The 19,235-nt window shown below is 30.6% G+C and overlaps 1 protein-coding gene across 2 annotated transcripts in view; it reads left to right on the forward strand.

Annotated features, from left to right (window-relative positions):
* Positions 1 to 19,235, forward strand: part of LOC118185426 (uncharacterized) — a 43,340-nt gene that overhangs the window by 13,010 nt on the left and 11,095 nt on the right. For both annotated transcript variants that reach the window (XM_085818623.1, XM_085818624.1), the window contains exons 3-6: positions 8,542 to 8,622; positions 15,345 to 15,444; positions 17,714 to 17,774; positions 18,053 to 18,075. In XM_085818623.1, coding sequence (XP_085674749.1) covers positions 8,542 to 8,622; positions 15,345 to 15,444; positions 17,714 to 17,774; positions 18,053 to 18,075 — 265 coding nt within the window. The remainder of the gene's footprint in view (positions 1 to 8,541; positions 8,623 to 15,344; positions 15,445 to 17,713; positions 17,775 to 18,052; positions 18,076 to 19,235) is intronic.

Here is a 19,235-nt window from a genome sequence, read left to right on the forward strand (position 1 = left end):
TATGTGCAGACTGAAGCACATCCAAAATGTTTCTCAGTATGATAACACAGATGTATATAGGGAATCTGATAATAAATTCTTCATGAATTCCATAAATGTTCAAAGAACTAAAAGTGTGTGCTCAACATCATCTACAAAAGACTGGACTAAAACTTTAATTGTTGAAGGGACAACTGTGATATTTTTTAAGTTGGACACAGGGTCTGAAGTGAATGTTTTGCCTGTAAAAACTTACGAAACACTGAGTGCTAAGAACTCTAATCTTATTTTAAAGAAGTGTAATCAGGGTTGCCACGCTACCTGGAAAACCGGGAGAACCGGGAAAAGTCAGGGAATTCGAAAATTGACCAAAAAAATTCAGGAAAAAGTCAGGGAATTTAAGTATTTTTGTCAAAATCTGGAAAAGTCAGGGAAGTTCATACAATGATCCCGCCAAAAAAAGCGATTTTTGCGCCGACGTCGGAAGAGATAACTTTTTTGGCGAATTGCTTATCACGTGAGTGTCTGCTGGCATAGAGCCAATTTTCGCAGCTCCAATTTGATTGCCTTTTAGAAAGGCAAAGCAAGTTTCCCGCAACTTTTGGTTTCCAGTATTCTCGAGAATCGCGTGTGCAGTGCATGAACTAAAGAAAGTACCTGTTCTCGTATAAAACAAAATGGGTTTAATCTTAGTGTACGGTACCATGGAGGTTAGAATTAAAGAATATGTATTGTAAAGAAGGAAAACCTCTCTGCAACAGACGTGGCTCCGTTCCATCATAGAGGGAAACAGCTGTGCATGCGTGATATATCTGCCGCCAAAGCTGGAAACCGGTGTCGAAGTTCGAAGGTCACGTTATCTAGAGTTCATTAAATGAATATCCTTTAAAATTTCTTTAACCACTTGCGCTAAAAAGACGTTCCACGCACGTCGAGATGTTTTTGTCTCAAACTGCGAGCGACGTGAACACCACGTCGATAAGCATTTATCGCAAAAATGAAAATAACATGGTGCACACGTCGCCTAACAACGAGATTGTTTATTTCTCGAGTTACAGCTCTGGATTGCACTCGCAGATGCGGAGCGGCGTAAATGAGACACTTTACCACTTGCTATATTGTAGCGCACGGCACCGCAACCGTGAAGTTTAGTCTTAGCGCAAGTAGTTAAACTCTAAATTAAAAGAAAATATTTTTTGGTGCAAGTAAATTAATTCATGGGTTAGTAATTTTCAGGGGGGGGGAACTACGAAAATCCGTTTTTAAAATTATTGCGAAAAATCCAAGAAGAAACGTCCTTTGATAAAACGTTTCTTCTTGGATTTTTCGCAATAATTTAAAAACGGATTTTCGTAGCTTTCTTTTTGTCAAAGAACGTTTCTTCTTAACACGTTTCTCAATTTCCGGTACACATCGCGAAGAGGGAAATTCTGGCCGCCAGGTTCCGTCGCCAAATCCCTTGGCAAATTTTCCCTCCGCATTCTAGCGGCGTAATAGCATTTTATTTGTATGGAAAATTTTCTTCTTTACATAGACCAAAGAATTAGAGATTCTTTGCATAGATGTTTTTTGGTTAAAATAATCTCCATGTATGGATTTGGCGACATGATGATGCGCAGTAAACGGGTCATTTGGGTCTTGGCGACAATTTTCAAAATCGTGCCAAAGCCTTACGGTATACTAGAATTTTACCGCAAAATCTTCTTAAACTTTTCTTTTTAATAACTACCTTGCCATTTTGCAGTAAAATAAAAAAATAGTAATCTGTCATCTAGGCTAACCATGTAATATAACTATATTCGCTAAAATATCGTTGATTATTCTAATTCAATTTTTAAGTAATTATCTTTATTTTTATGTTATTCGTATAATTTAATGATGCTTCTTCCCTCTAAATTTATTAATTATTAGTAAATAATATTTCTAAATTTCAGGAAATTTTCTCTGGCATAATCTTGAAATTAATTCTAGCAGTATGATGACATACCATCACGAAATTTAATGCACATATTTTTTTCTTATGTATGCTTCGAAATAAATATAAAATACCTCAATTTATTAAAATAGATTTCTTTCTTTCGTTTAGCTGCAGAATGTCTGCAAAAAAAGCCTTATTTTATTCCAGATTGGGAAGATTCTAATTTCAATCTTCAATGGAGAAAACAAAAACTATTATAATTATATTTGTGTTTTCAAGTGTTAGGTGCTTTTTAAGAACATACCTCACATAAATTAAATTTACCTAAAATCTAACCTAACTATTTAGCATTGCGTTGTGATTTATAAGGACTGGATTAGCCTCATGTTGAACTGATGGTGATCATGAGTAATAATTAAATAAAACATACATTTGTTATCCAATGTATATATCTTAAATTTTATTAAGTTTCTTAAGTGGAAAAGTAAACAAAATTATCAAACGAAGTATACCAAGAATAATTAAGAATGAATGTCCTCTGGGATTTATTGAATAATTAAGTGAATTTGCTACACAATACAAGTAATACCATAATTTACCTCTTAGCGTAGCCAACGTACATTACGTGGATAGAGTGGAATTTTCTTGAAACGCACCTGGAAAAGTCAGGGAATTTCATTCTCCTGTTTGAGTGGCAACCCTGTGTAATGTTGTATTAGAAGCATTTAGCGGGTCCAAGGTTAAACCTGATGGGTCATTAATGTTACAATGTTCCTCAGATGGTGTGGATCGTACTCTAAAGATTTTAATTTTTTCTAGCAAGCATATACGTCCATTATTAGGAATTGATGCATGTGTTAAACTTAATTTAATTCAGTTTATAAATAAGGTTGGAATATCAATTAAAGGTAAGTTGGATCAGTATACAATTGTTTTACCTCCATGTAAAGATCAATTTATTATTAATAATTCAGAAGTGTTTGAAGGTGTGGGGAAATTTAGTGGATTGTGTAAAATCATTGTTGATGATCAGATAGCTCCTGTAGTAAGACCACCATGTAGAGTACCACTTAGTTTAAAACCTAAACTTGAATTAAAATTAAGCGAATTAGAGAGACAGGGCATTATTGCAAAAGTTGATCAACCTTTGAACTGGGTTAGCAATCTAGTAATAATTGAAAAAGATAATGGATCTTTAAGAATATGCCTTGATCCTCAAGATCTTAACAAAGCTATAAAAAAAGAACATGTTTTGATTCCAAGAATTGAGGAGATTTTACCAAAGCTATGTAATAAATCAATTTACTCTGTTTTGGACTTAAAGGATGGGTTTTTTCAAATAGCGTTAGATGGAAATAGTAGTGATTTTTTTACTTTTAGCACACCGTTTGGATGCTATAAATTCTTAGGCTTCCAATGGGTATTTCCTGTACACCTGAAATTTTTCAGAAACGCAATCTTGAAAACTTCGGTGTATTGGTCTATTTTGATGACATCCTCATTGCTGCTAGCACTATACAAGAACATGATAAAATTTTAACAGAGGTCATCAACAGAGCTAAAAAACTCAATATTAAATTCAACAAGCAAAAACTTCAATATAGGGTTAGTGAGGTTAAATATTTAGGTAATTTATTTAATGCGTCAGGCATGCGTCCTGATCCTGATCGAATTAAAGCCATTACTGAGTTACAGGAACCTCAGAATAAGCATGAATTACAGCGTGTTTTGGGAATGTGTAATTATTTGAGAAAATTTGTACCACATTTTTCAGAGAAAACAGCCATATTAAGAGAACTTTTGAAAAACAAAGTAGAATAGCAGTGGTTACAGCTACATTCTAAAGCATTCAGGGAATTAAAAAAATTAATTTCAAATGCACCTATGTTAGGAATATTTGATATCAGTAAACCTATAACTATACAGGCAGATAGTTCTAAAGTTGGGTTAGGCTGCTGCTTATTGTAGAATGGGCAACCAATTGCTTTTTCGTCTCGGGGTTTAAATAATGCAGAAAAAAACTATGCTCAGATTGAGAAAGAATTTCTTAGTATTTTATTTGCTGCTAATAAAGCTAGTATTTTACTATTTTATTTGCTGCTAATAGCTCACTGTGGGATTGAAAAATCAATAGCTAAGGCTTGACAAGTACTATTTTGGCCAGGAATCAACAGTGACATTGAGAATATGATTTCTAAATGCCTAATTTGTGATTTGTTCAGGCCTCAAACAGTAAAAGAACCTCTTGTTTCTCATGAAATTCCCAGTTTACCTTATGAAAAGGTTGGTGCTGATATCTGTGAGTATGCAGGGAAAAGTTATCTAGTAATAGGCTGTTACTTAACTAAATGGGTAGACATAATTCCTCTAAAAAATAAAAGTGCAGTGGAAGTTACTAGTAAATTGAAATCGATATTTGCAACACATGGAATACCCAAAACTTTAATTTGTGATAACGTACCATTTAATAGTTGGAAAATGAAGAGTTTCGAAAGGGATTGGGAATTTGAAATAATCACTAGCAGTCCTCGATATCCTAAATCCAATGGATTTGCAGAAAGGTTGGTAGGTATAGCTAAGAGTTTATTTAGAAAAGCAGGATTAGAGAAATTAAATGAGGCTTTACTGGAATATAGAAATACTCCAATTTCAGGTATAAATTTATCACCAAGTCAAATGCTATTAAGTAGGAATTTAAGAACACGATTACCAATTACACAAACAGAATTGAAACCAACTGTAAAAGATCAATATAGAGAAAAGGTGAGGAGTAAGCAGAAACAGGCTAAAATCTATTATAAGAATGCAAGGGAAAGACCTGAATTTATTCCTGTGGAAAAGGTAATGTTGAGATGGGAAAATAAATGGAGCCTGCTATAGTTTTAAAAAAGCATTCAACTCCTAGATCATATTGGATTAGAACAAAAGATAATAGGGTAATTAGACGGAATAAATTTCATTTAAGAAAAACTAAAAATCAGAATTTAGTGACATTAGACTATTATGATCTATGTAATGAGAATGAGGAAAATATAAGTAGTGAACATCCAAAAATACACAGTGATCCTCACCATCAAAATAATAGCAATAATATTAATCGTGATTGTGTATATAAAACAAGAAGTGGTCGTAATGTATATCGACCATCCAAATATGATAATTATGTAATGCATTGATTCCTATGAGTTTCCCAAAAGAGGGGAGATGTTACATATATGTGGCAACACACTAGTTGCTGGTCAAACTGAAGTGAAGTAATTGTCAGTTAATGTTCGTGTGGAATAAACAATGTGCTATGTGAAAGTGTTGTAATGAACTCAATTATAGATCAATAAATATTAATATGATTAAAACAATTATTTCCTTGTTTTTCCAACCACAGACATTTTTGAATTTAATTTTCTTTAAGACAGCTAAATATTGGCCTTAAAAATTCTACTGTTTGTTATTGCAATTTATGATGATAATGTAAAACATTTAGTGAATGGAATTAGTCTTGTGCTCAGATATTGTAGTAATTCAGTAAATATCTTCATTCAAAGTTTGTCAGTAATTAAATATAATCATCACATTAAAAAAAAATAATTTTCAAATACTGCTGTTGACCCATATTTCAAATACTTCTACACACCTGAAACTTCTTAAAATTGATTTAATACGCTTCAACATAAAATAATAATATTCATTACTCTGTTTTAGTATAGATCTACTGTAATTCCATTTCTGATAATGCCATCTTAAATCAGTGTCTTAAATTGAGAAAATTAACAATGAGTATATATGGGAAAAAAGTATATACTCTTCCTGTATTGACTTAAACAAAGGCCATATTTCTCAAATTAAATGTGCATTAAGCTACAATTTAGTCTTCTGATTTGTACATATCAAAACATTGTTTCTTCCATTATTTTATAGTCATTTTATTAATTTTCAAATATTTAATGTTACCCTGAATTAAGAATGAAACCTTTTTATATTTCTCTGCATGAAAATTCTAGTGTGTGGATTTTTATTTTTATCACTTGTTTTATGTTTCCATTATATACTGTTTAATAATTTATCAGTTAAAATTGTTTTGCTAATCAAATTGTGTTGTATTCAAATAATTTCTGAATAAATAGAGAAAAAAATTTTGCAATGGTAGAAACGTACGTCAAAAGAAAGTTTAAAGATATTTTAATAATTTGCTCTAAAATGATCTTGTGGTACAGGTTCAAGTCCAGCATTTTTTGTGCTCTAGCTGATTAGTACAGTTGTTGCATTAAACATGTTAATATTTCATGGTATAATTTATCTTTATTAAGCTAACTAAAATATATATTTTTAACATTTGTAATCTTTTATAAATCTATGTGCGTTTTATAAAATGTAGTACAGTAGTTTCATAAAATTTCCTCTCAAATTTCAAAGCTACCAATACCAGAACTTTCAAAAAAAATCTCAGGTTGACCCATATTTTAGTACAAGTACCTTGCGAATTGTGTGAATGTAAGAAATAACTTCTTTTGAAACAGGAGTGATATCCTGTAAGTTGAATGAGTTTATGCTCATCTCTGATGTTTGTATCATATTGATAGGTGCTTTTTGTGTTCTCAGTTCTCATTTGTGTTAAACAATGTTGTAAGTTTTCACATTTTCCAACTAATTGCACCAATTTAAATTTTCAAACTCATTAGCATATTCTCATTATATTGAGTTGCTGATCATTGCTTTGGTAAAGAAATTGTTTATTAATGAAAAAAAAATTAACTGCTTTTTTAAATCTATTCAATCTTTATTAGAATATCCATAATTGTGTATTCGTTTCTCTGAATTCTAATGATTTTGAATATATGTTCAAATTTAATGTTTTTTCAAATCTTGAGCATTAAACATAGCAGACCTTATTTAGTCCACTCACACTATAATGAGTCAAGAACTTTTCTTTATCTTGTAAAATGTGGCTTCATTCTAAGATTTCATATATGGATGTTCATAGCTTATTCCATGGCTCTTGCAAAAAATGACACTGTGCACTATTTTGTTGTTCCACCCCTGTTGCTCTGCTAGGACATCATTGTTGTTAAGAACAACAAAGCCACTGCTGTATGAAAATCACTACCCTAGGCGGTTGCCTGATGTGGTGAACAAATTAATCATCATTAAAAATATTCCCATATATTTTCCAAGAAAATTACACAGATATGTTTTTATATAAATTATTTATTAGGGTATTTTAATATTAATATTTTTATAAGTTATCATACATTCAAATAAAAATATATTGAAACTTGTCATGGAAACTACCTCCTGTAGATAACCACATCTGACAGTAATTCTAAAAAAATAAATAAACATTGATATTAAAAATTACTGATCGCTATATTCTGTAAAGCAGCTATCTCGGCAGAAGACAAAAATTATCTGGAAATATGGCTGGTCATTTTGGAAAAATTTAACTGTGATTCAATTTTATATTTTTTTCTTGAATTATTCTTATTATGATATATATTCAGTACATTTGAACAGAGGTTACATAGATAATAAGCTACATGTGATTGAATTTATATTTTTAACAAAATGATTTATTTATATTCTTAATTTTGAATGTAGTACAGAGTGTAATCCGGACCTCAAAGCTACAAACTTTATGTGCATGCATAAACACATAATGCGTTTATGCATGCGCGTTTAATGTATAATGGACGGTATAAGCTAGGCTAAAATAATCTAAGGCATTTCAGTTAATGTTGCAGATTGCGCTGTTCCTTAATCTTCTAATTTAATCTGGCTTATTATTTTTTGCAGACTGTTAGAACAATTTTATAAAAATTAAGCTTGAACTTTCGATTATGTCAAAAGAGTTTCCAATTCTGGAGCAGCCAAAGGATCTACAAAGCGAAAGCATGTTTCGATGTCCATTAAACAAAAAGTGGAATTGCTGCAAAAAATGGATAAAGGTCTATCCGTCTCAAAATTATGCGAGAAATATGGCATTGGAAAGTCCACTGTATATGACACAAGAAAAAGGAACTTTTTGAATTTTTTGTGGAAGCATCTTAAGCAGCTTACATTGAAAGAAATGTTTTAATAAAGTAAACAAATAAATATTAAACTTTTTTTTTTTTTTTTGTAAATTTTGATACCCTTTAGATCATAATTTTTCTTTATTTCATAAATTACGATTTCATATTTTTAATTGTATAATATATAATACCTATAATCTGGAAAAACCTCTAATCCGGAATCGCCCGACGAGTCCAGATTACGGACTTTGTACTGTATGTGGTATCAGTCATTATTTTAAAGTTTTCCATTTTGCTTGATCATTAAAAAAATTTTATATGCTATACATGCAATATTTTCTGAGGAATTATTATCATAAAGAATGTGCTTATGCAAAAATTTTTCTAAGGATCTGCAAATATTATTTTTATATTTTGCATAAAAGTTTATGGAGATATAAAATTCTTTTTTGATTCTTTTATTATATATTTTCAAAATGTAATGTCCCGATGTTGTGAAATATTTTATAATCTGGAATTACGAAATACTTTATATTTTGTTATTACTTAAATTTTGTGTTTCTTGCTAAGAGTCATGTTTCATTTAACATTCTGAAGTTTTTCATATCTATATTATTATTCACAAATATCTTTTATTAGATACAACGGATTTTCGCCAGATGGAACAAGGTTTGCTACAACTTCTTGAAGATTTTCATTCAGGAAAACTAGAGGCTTTTGGTAAGACTAAATTTATTTCTTTTATTTGAAAATTTAAGTCTATTTATGTCATAATTATGCATGTCTAAAACTTTAAGCATCTAACTTCTGTTAAAGTGCTTATTTATTGCCATTGTGTGAAAATTTTTACTGGTTAATGCCTTTTATATGATGTCCGTATGCTCCTGAAAATTTTCCAAAGAATGTAGAACCTAAAGAAATTATTTTTGGTCCTTAAAAGTCCTTAATTTTGGTCAAAATTGGCATAAGACCCTAATTTTACTCATCTGACATTTCTATTTTTTATGACTGGCATGTCTTAATATTTTGAAGGAATATTTTTTGGAAATGAATTGACAACATTTTAATTCTTTGCTGCTACTTAATATAAAGTTGAGTTTTAGGCATGAGGCCCTGCCTCAGTTGAAACATAAACATTTCAGAATTAATTATTTTTTACAAATGAAGAGTTCATGAAATATTACATAAAAAAGTTTCCCCTTTTTGAAATAAGAGTTTTTTTATCATGCAATGCTAAATTTTTTGACATTGGTAAATTCAAGGTCAGTTTGCGTACAAAATTTTTTTATTTGGAAGTTTGTGAATTTTTTAAAAATTGTTTTACAAATAGAATAACATAGATAAATGTCATAAAATAATGATATATTAAAATCATATTTAATAAATAATGTTAAAATTAAACATTTTTATTTTCTCCAGCTGTATTTTAAAGTGGCATTACTTTCCTTTTTTGTGACTTAATATTTTGGTACTGAAAGATAAATAAAATAATGCATAAGCTGCTTTTTTTTTTTTAACAAGTCTACAAATTCACTGTTATTTTCATATTTTTCTTTTTTTCATTTTTTTAAAATTTTATTTTGAAAGAAAATTATTTTGAGAACTGTAGAATCAGGTTTATGTATATTGTTGATATATACATTAACATGGTTCTACAATTTATTCTATAGTCCGGTTCATTTTCAACTGGTTGAGAGAAATAACATATGTTGAATGGGAAAAAGAGCAGTTCTATCTGACCAACAAAGCACTAATATATTGAGACTGTCACCTGTGAGAAGTTTGTACATATAGCATTCAAAATAGAGCTTAACATTAAATTTGGAAAGAAAATGATTTCATACGAAACAAATATTAGAAATTGTTGAAAGCCTTTTTACGATGTACAGAAGTGAAGTGAGCTGTAAAGTTCTACAGCAGTGGCTACTTGGAGGATTCTGCAGGGAGAGTGACAAAGATTTTGATGTTAGAGTTACGAGTAAACTTGTTGTGTGTGGCTCAGAATTCTGCAGGAATAATTGGTGAAACTTCAGGGGAATCTCTGGCAGCATTCATGGTTCAATTGTAACCATTTTTCATGGTTGACAGGATGATATGTGAAAGAACTGAGTTTTGGCAATGGCTATTTTCCTAATTATATAATTTTTTTTTTTTTTTTTTTTTTTTTGTTCTGATGGAAAAGGTGAATATATAAGTAGCTAGTATTAATCTTAGAAGAAATTTTCTGCTGAAATATATGTTGTATAAAGGAAGTATAATAGTAAATAATTATCTAAGATTGATATTTTAATTTAGATGAAAGGTTAATTTCTTATAATACTTTTTTATTATTATAATTTATATATAAAAGGCTAACCATGACTGAATTGAAGCATAAGAGTAAATAACTATTTCAGATTATTATAATTTATATAAAATTGCTAAACATAACTGAATGGATGCCTGCATCACTATTTCGCTACCAAGTTATCACTAAAGCATGATTTCATCTCATTGGTTGTTCAAACATAATTTTCTATAATGAATGATGCCTTTTCATTGAAAAAATTCTTGGTAAAGTGCAGAATCGTCCACTTATTTGTTTGCCTCTTTTTACAAGCGTAACAATTGGATTTTTGTCAATTTTCTTTTACTTTTTAAGTGAAAATAGGTCGATGTGTAAATTTCAGAATTCAGAATTAATTATTCTTTACAAATAATTAATTACATAGATAAAGTCAAGGGTGTGAACAGTGCCATTTTTGTGCAATTCTGGGATATTTTTTTTTTTTTTGAGGGAAAATAGGTTGATGTGTACATAGATAAAGTCAAGGATGTGCGCAGTGCCATTTTTGTGCAATTCTAGGATTTTTTTTTAAAGTGAAAATAGGTCGATGTGTACATGGATACCGAGTATGTGCAGTTCTTAAAAACACGTCAAGTAGTGGGTGATTCTGCACTTTACCCAAAATTCTATTGCAGACTTTTTGTCATGGGCAGTTCCCAAACTGTTAAATCCATAGGATATCAAAAAAGGATTTAAAAATTAAACTAGTATGTCAATGGCGGCTTAAGAAATATAGAACTATATAAACTTACACAAATCTAGCGCATGCGCTGATTTCAGAAATGAGTGCATACACTAGATTTGGCGGGCTGTTAAATGGGTGCATTTGCTAGATTTGGCGCTTTTGTGCATACAATTTCACTGCAATTTTTTTATGGTCCTCAAAACGGAATAGTACCTTATTCTTTTTACACATTTTTTTCCCTTCTTCTATTTTATTCAGATCTGTATGATTAGATTTATTTAATATTAATAATTTTTTATGTTTATCAAAATATGTACTTTTGCTGTGTTTTTATTCTTCATATAAGAACACTTTCAGTGTGCAAATAAAAGGTTTTTTTTTTATTATTATTTTTTTAATTAGATTAATTGATGGTTTAAATATTTCAATGAGTTACTCAATATTAAAATGACTAAAATTGAGCCCCTAAATGATATGGATATAGATTATATCAAGAACTTTTCCCATGTAGTGAATGAAACAGATAAAAGGTAAGACAAAATGCACCTGATTTTGTACTGCTATATTTAGTGGTTTCAAACCTTATTTACGAACAGTTTTAGAGTATTAAAAAAAAGCAGATATTAAAAACAAGAAAGAGAATGAATTTCAGAGAGATAAATTCAACACCGCTTTTACTTAAGATAACAGTTATTTCATTTGTTTCTTACTTCAGCCCTTTATAATGTAAACATAAAAAAAAATTTTCTATTTGTGAGCAAATTGATAACAAAGATTCGAAGACAGCATTTTAAAAACTCCTCAAATTCAATAGAAAAATTCATGTGAAAGGAGCAGTAAGCATAAATAATGCTTTTACAAACAAAATAGTCTTTAGGTGGCACCATTTAGTATAAAACTGATTAACAAACTAACAAAATCTGGTAGATCAATCAGTTAGGACAATACCAATCATAAGTTTTTCTAAAAATTAAAAATTTGATGGAACCAAGCTTCCAGTGGACTGTAGCAGAATTTTATCTCTGAAGTTACCTTTGATAGAACATATTTATACTTTGATAGAACATATATTTTTAAAATTATTAATGATGTTACAGCAGTTGAGCTACTTTTATAATGCTTGTCAATGGCATTGGTAAATGTTATACAGAGTGTTTCATAGATCATGGGACAAACTTGGAGGGATGGTGGAGCATACTAAAACATGCATTTTTTTATAGGAATGTAGGGTCTAAAGTGACGGTTAACCCGTCAAACATCGGCCCGGTAATGTCCCATCTAACTAATTGCGGACTCGCTCATGGTTATGGGATGGTGCACCATCATGCTGGAACCACATGCGATCATGAACGACAGCCGGAACATCCTGTAGCAATTCCGGTAGCACCTCTTGCAGAAAAGTGTCATAACATTAGCCGTTTGTACATGCAGGTAAGAGGTATGGGCCTAGAGGTATGAGGTAGTCGCTAACAATACCCACCCACACATTCACAGAGAAGCGGGTTTGGAATGCATGTGGATGTGTGCCGTGTGGATTATGAGTTGCCCACATGTGCATATTGTGGCTATTGAAGATGCCGGCCTGTGAGAAAGTTGCCTCGTCAATGAATAGCACGTCTGGTGGGAAATCCGCCTGTGCCGCACACTACTGCAAGAACCAATGACAGAAATGAACTCTAAGAGGGTAATCTGTCTCTTGCAAGGCTTGGACTCTCTGCAAATGGTATGGGTGCAAACTATTTTCATGCAATACTCTCCAAATGGTGGAATGACTCAGCTGCAGATGACGTGCAATAGCTCTTGTACTTGTCTAAGGTGATTCATGCACAATGTCATACCTGCCAACTTTTACGAATTTTTCATAATTTTTACGAAAATGCGTTTGTCTTTACGATTTTACGATCATAATCCATTTTTTACGATTTTTTTTCCCTTTTTCAAGTGTTTTTAGTGATTTTTGTTGAAATTTTAGAATTTTTCACCAATTCAGCGATTTTTGCCAATTGCATCGTGTTTTACCGCCAACTGCCGACTACTTCGAATCCAGTAACCTGCGGTTTCTTCCAACTCGCCGATTAACCAGCCAATCCAATGCGCTGAACTTGTTTCTCCCACTCTTTTCTTTGTGGGCGGCAGATTATTTTTTTCGCGTCCGCTTCAGCAGCAAGAGAATTACTCAACTTGGATTGTCGCATTCTTTTTTTTTTTTTTTTTTTTTATTATTATTATTTTTTTTTTCACGTGCTACGAATTTTCTTAATATGTCGTTGTTACAAAATGAGTTCAAAAAAACCGTATTCTCAATATTTTTGGCCTGCCTACAAAGCCGAATTTCCAACAATTAAAGAATCCTTCAAAGGAAATAACTGTGCATTTTGCAACGTGTGTGTGTGTGACTTCATAATAAGTCACGGTGGAAGAAGCGACATTGTGAAGCATGTTAAGTCTAAAAAGCATGAAGTTAATGCTTCGGCTTCGACAACGTCAAAGAAAGTGGATTTTTTTTTTTTTTTTTTTTTTTTTTTCAAATTCGGCTACGAATTCGGATGCCGATGTCATTTTGGCAGAATGTTTGTTTACACAGTTTGAAGACTTTGCCAGTTCTGGAGAAGATAGACTTGATGTCCTCGTTGGTACCTTAAAAAGAATAAAAAGAGCTGATGGAACACCTAAATATGATAGACTAGCAAGAGTTTTATGTGCTATTCTCGTAATTCGACACAGTAATGCTGAGTGCGAGAGAGTCTTCAGGGTTGTGAAGAAAAACAAAACTATTTTTCGTTCTTCAATTTCACCAAAAACTCTAGAAATCATTTTAATTGCTAAATGTTATGACAAACTAATTGTTATGACAGGAAATTTTCCAAAGAATTTTTGGCTAAAGCCAAAAAGTGCACTCTAAATTCATTGCAATAATTTTTTTGTGTAGCATTAAGTTTTTGTTTTATGTTTCCTAATAAATTTTTTAGTTACTACTTAATTGAGATTTACTAATGTAAGTACAATTTTCTTTTTTCTATTTGTATAAATTATTTTTTTAATATCAAAGCATGATATTAATTCTTCATGTTCTTCAGAATTTTGAAGAAATCTTCTGAATTTGTTGGAGAAATCTTCTGATTTTTTATCTTTAGAGGTTGGCAAGTATGACAATGTTCAAGATGGAGTCTTCAATGCAAGGTTGTCGTGCACTTCTTCTTCCACTCCTAGTGTCAAAGGTGGTTTCAAATTACCCGTTTTCACACAGAGACCGATGCAACCTCTTGAACATTGTGTGATTCGGCATACGCCTGTTCGGAAACCGTTCCTAGTACAATCATAGCACTGCTCTGCCATTCCCAATAGCAGCACCATATATGAGATGCATGTCTGCTTTTTCCCCGTGCGTAAACTAATTCATCGCGCTCGACATCAGAGCTGCGAATTATCTTCTGATGCATCGGATCGTGGTTTGTTCGTCTTACTACTGCCCTCTACCACTGCATTGTCAGCCAATCACAGCTGTAGTTCCTATTACTGTTAGTGTTCCCTTTTTGAACATTTGTTGTGAATACTGTAATGCTGCAAAGAAGCACTTTGCATTGATTTTGTACATAAACACATTTTCCTCTCGTGTCGTTTTTTTGCGTTCCTGCCTTAACCCGTCACTTTAGACCCTACATTCCTATACAAAAAAATGCATGTTTTAGTACGCTCCACCATCCAAGTTTGTCCCATGATCTATGAAACATCCTGTATATAATTTTGCCTATATATATATAACATGTAAATAATTATAGTTTTATCAAATGTTAAGCTCATTGTTAATAATAGGTTTATATAAATCAAAACGAATGAAAGATTAATTTTGTTGTTATTTTATTATTACTGTGAATCATAATTTAGGAAACTCTGAATACTGAAGAGAGCATTATTATTAGTATTTTCATTGTTTGCAGTATTCATATTATTAAAATAATTTAATTGTTCTAGTGCAACATTAGTATTTTTTGATCACTATGAAATGAATGTAGTCTAGTATATAAAATAGAATGTTAAAAAAATAAATAAATCTGAATGCTTTCAGATTTTACATTACGCTCAAAGGGGCCTTTTTTTAAACGTTTTATATGTTACCTTTATTTATTAAATACGGTACAAAGTCCGAAATCCGGCCGTCCATTAAAACAAGTTTTCTAAATATATGAATATGTAGAAGGTATAACGTTATCATTTTCCAGCATGCAGTTAATCATAACTTATTGTATTATTTTATCTGAATTTAATGTTTTTAAAAACTGTAGATATTGGTTCCTTTTTTCAGTGAAAGTGTTTTGTTTTTGTTAAAATGATCTCCATAAGTGATTTTTAGTTTTCTTTTTCTCTTTTCTTAACTTAAAGATTTTTAATAAATTACACACTTTCTCTCTTTTTTCCACACTTACATATTAGGGCAAAACTGCACATTTGAAAAGATGGAAAATGTACGAGAGCAGCAAGAAAGACTTGCAAGACTTCATTTTGATTTAAACGCTCAGCAAGAAATTTATGGGTTGGTAATATATTTTTAGTTTGATATGGGTTTTATAACAGTGTGCATTACTTGATTAAAAAAATTGCATCTTAATTTTTATTGCACTGATAATGTATACTATGTAAAAGACAGGTTTATTGTACAAAAATTTCATAGTTCTTTGAATTGAGACATATTTGTTACAGTATATTATTAACCAATGTTTAGAAAATAGTTAAATTTATTAATAAAGGAAAATTATTAAATAATTATTAACCAAATACAAAAATATCTGTACATAAAAGCAATTCTTAGAAATTAGCAATTTTAAATGTAGCACTTTAGTTGTATATGTACATTCACACAGTCTTATTACCAGCTATTGCAAGGATAATTGTATAACATAATAAAATAGTCGATGACAAGTACAAATGATATAATAAAATAGTTGTTGATATGTTAATGTTAATCTATAATAATAAAGTGACCGCCATATCAGTTCACAAAATCGAAGATCGGTTGCCACAATTGACAAGTTTAATACCAATAATAACAGTAACTTGCAGTAATATTAACAGTAAAACTTTTAATAACAGTAAGATATTATATGATGCAATATACATAATCTTTAATGTGCACAATACGTAAAATTTTTGTAATTCTATGATATTTTTTAAAGCAAAAAAGGATCGCTGTGTACATGGGTAGAATAATAGTAATGTATCATATAGTATGTTTTATGTATCATATAATCCTTATTTAACAATTCAGATTTTTATTTTAAATGTTTCTTTTGGTTTTTCATTCGTACACAGCAGTCTGTTTTCAAGGTAATTGGCCTTGTTTGAAGGGCATTTTTAAAATGTTTGTTATATTTTTGAATTTATGTGGGTTTTTTTATTGGACTGTACTCGCACTGAAATATTATCACTACAAAAAGGGATTAAAAAATTCATTATTTTGTGAAATTTATGCAAAAAAAGTTTTTTTTAGATTTAAATTTAAAAAAATGAACCATCACTGACAAGAAAATAATGATGATAAAAACATATTTTTGACTTTATGTTATATAGCGGAGCATCACTGTATAACATTTCTTGTTTATACGTCTTTACATTTATGCGTAGTTTCATCTTGGTACGGATTCATTATTTTGCTATTTATTTTAATAACAAAATATTTCTTTTATATGTTATTTTTATTTGACTATGGCACTGATTTTATATTTCGCTATCTTGCAGTAAAAGTATTTTTCCCAGAAATGGGAATAGGACAAGTAAACAAAACCATGAGATGTTGCAGTCTAATACAGGAGTTGAAAATCAGTTTATGAGTAGAGGAGATATCTTGAAAGGAAAAATAGATATGGTTTCTTCTTTTGTACAGGATGCTGTGTTAAGTAAAGTAGGTGGAGCAGATATAAAATGTCACAAAAATGAAAGGCACTCTCCTTAAAAGATAAAATTCAAATCTTCAAAGAATTTGATAAGAATTGAGTTAGCTAAAAATGGATGTTCCTGTGACAACATTAAAAATGATAGATGATTAAAAAAATGTTGAAGAAAAATCAGGCATTTGTGGGTAATCTACATCAAAGAAGTTACAACTTCAAGAATGAAAGATGCCTAGGTTGAAGCCATTTGCTAAAATTTTCCATTCAGTGTCATGCATCTAGTAATCCATTGAATGGCCCCATGTTACTCGAGAAGTCAAAAGAAATAGCACTTTGATTGAATGTGAAGGAAGCTTGCTTTTCAACTGGATGAATGCATAAATTTAACACATTGATGGTGGTGTGGATATTAATTCTTCTTTTCGTGCGGTGGCGCTTGAATTAGTGTCTGTTTCATGGGGGTGGTGCAGCACCAAATTATACTGTTCAATTCTGTGCAGTAATACTACTATTAAAGTTATTTGTTTTGTATTGAATGTTTGATTATAATGTTAAAATGTTAATGTATACTGTTGAATAATTAAAATAAGGTAAAATTTTGTACTACGTATTTTTTATATACAAGCGTGACCCATCGGGACTCGTGCCGGCCCGTGGAACAGTCAAGCATGACCCACTGGTGGGCCAGGCTGCCCCACAAAACAGACAAGTATGATCTACCGGTGGGTCAGGTCAGCTATGGTTAGTTATGGTATGTTAAACTATGGTAGGAAATAACATGTCACATAATAAAGGGAGAATTAGAAATAGCTCCTACTGAGTCGCTGTATTAATGCTGCTTGAATACTTATATTAAAAATTGAATATGATTTTTTTATGCTGAAAATTTAAAGTGATTTTTTACTTCTCGTCTAGACAGCACACAGATGAAGGGCTCAAAATGGCCAAAGGAAATCTTTCCAAGTTAATGGAAAATGTATGTCCTATTTTGTATTGGTATATAGGTTTGAGTACTGAAAGGAACGTTTTTTTAATAGGTGATAATTTTAATTTGAAAACTTGCTTTCGTGTATGTGTTGTTTATCGTTACTAATAATAAAATAACAGTTGAATACAGAATAATTTTCTTTCAATTTGTTAATTTATAATTAAAGAGCTGCAAAATAGTTGATGAAATTTTCAATAGATTTCATTTGTTCTGCTTTGATTACATTTTGAATAAATTTCTTTAATGTTTCTTCTTCTTTGTTTCAGCTTCAGAAACTTAGTCTTTCCATGTATCCTTTTTTATGAAATAACTATGCATTTAATTTTCTTATTGAATTTTTTAATTCTAAATAATTAGAAGCATTAGTTATGTGATTGTTTTTAGTTGAGTAATGCTGCTGGAGCCAAATAATATATATATATATATATATTTTTCTTACTTTGATTTTGAGGATCTTCTACTATATTTAATTTCTTTAAAATGTCTTATGATAAATGTTTTTTATTAAATTTTACAGATTTAATTTGGGTAAAAATATGTAGTGGAATAGCACTTGATCATAAATTAAATTTTTTTGGTTCTCATACACTGTGTGTAGCATGATATTACCTGCTTGGGACATTTTTTTTCTATTTTTTCCTATGTGTAATGCAGCTAGTTTTTTTTTTTTTTTTTTTTTTTGTGCATTGTTCCTTAAAAGATTCCATTATTTGAATCAGCTATGCATATTGGTTGTAATGCAAGGTATTTTAGGTAATACATTCTAATGTGTGATGTATAATATAAATATGTGTAACTGTATTCAGTTACTCTTTCAAAGTGAAGTAATATTAATTGTGTTTTTCTGTCTTTTGAAAAAAGATTTGCTGAACTCTTATCTTAATATTTGAAGAAAACTTTAAATCATGGGTAAAATGTAAGTTTATTTCTTCATAGAAAAGTTAATTCATCAGTTGAAGATTAATTGAAGTTTTGTCTTTCTTCTGTAGGACAGAAATGATCAAAATGGTGGGAACGTTTGCAAGTCATTCTTGGAGATTCTTTTTGACTTTTTCTTTTTTTTTAAATTCTACTATTGTTTTGGGAATTGGATCTTGTGTTTTGAGAAGTCTGAACTCTACAGCTTCAGTGCCGAACCAGAAAAATTTCAGTTTTATTTTTTATATCTTGTCTACTTATTTTTTTTTTAATTTTCCTTCTACTAAATTCTAATTCATAATAAATACAATTCTTACTCTTAGGTATTCCTTCTGCAGATATTTCTTGAATTCTGTAACGAATTTCCTATTTGCATGGACTCCTGTGGCACATAATATAACTTACCTCTGTTATTTTAAAAATTATATCCAAAATGTACTTTGGAATTTCGGTTCCATTCAGTTCCAGTACTAAAAGGATCAAGTCTTTCAGTAGCCAGTGTGAAACAAGGCTGTTTTGGAAACAACAATT

The sequence above is a fragment of the Stegodyphus dumicola genome, chromosome 6, assembly GCF_044657685.1.
Source record: "Stegodyphus dumicola isolate Sdum_Otavi_A_Nest chromosome 6, ASM4465768v1".
NCBI classification, from domain to species: domain Eukaryota; kingdom Metazoa; phylum Arthropoda; class Arachnida; order Araneae; family Eresidae; genus Stegodyphus; species Stegodyphus dumicola.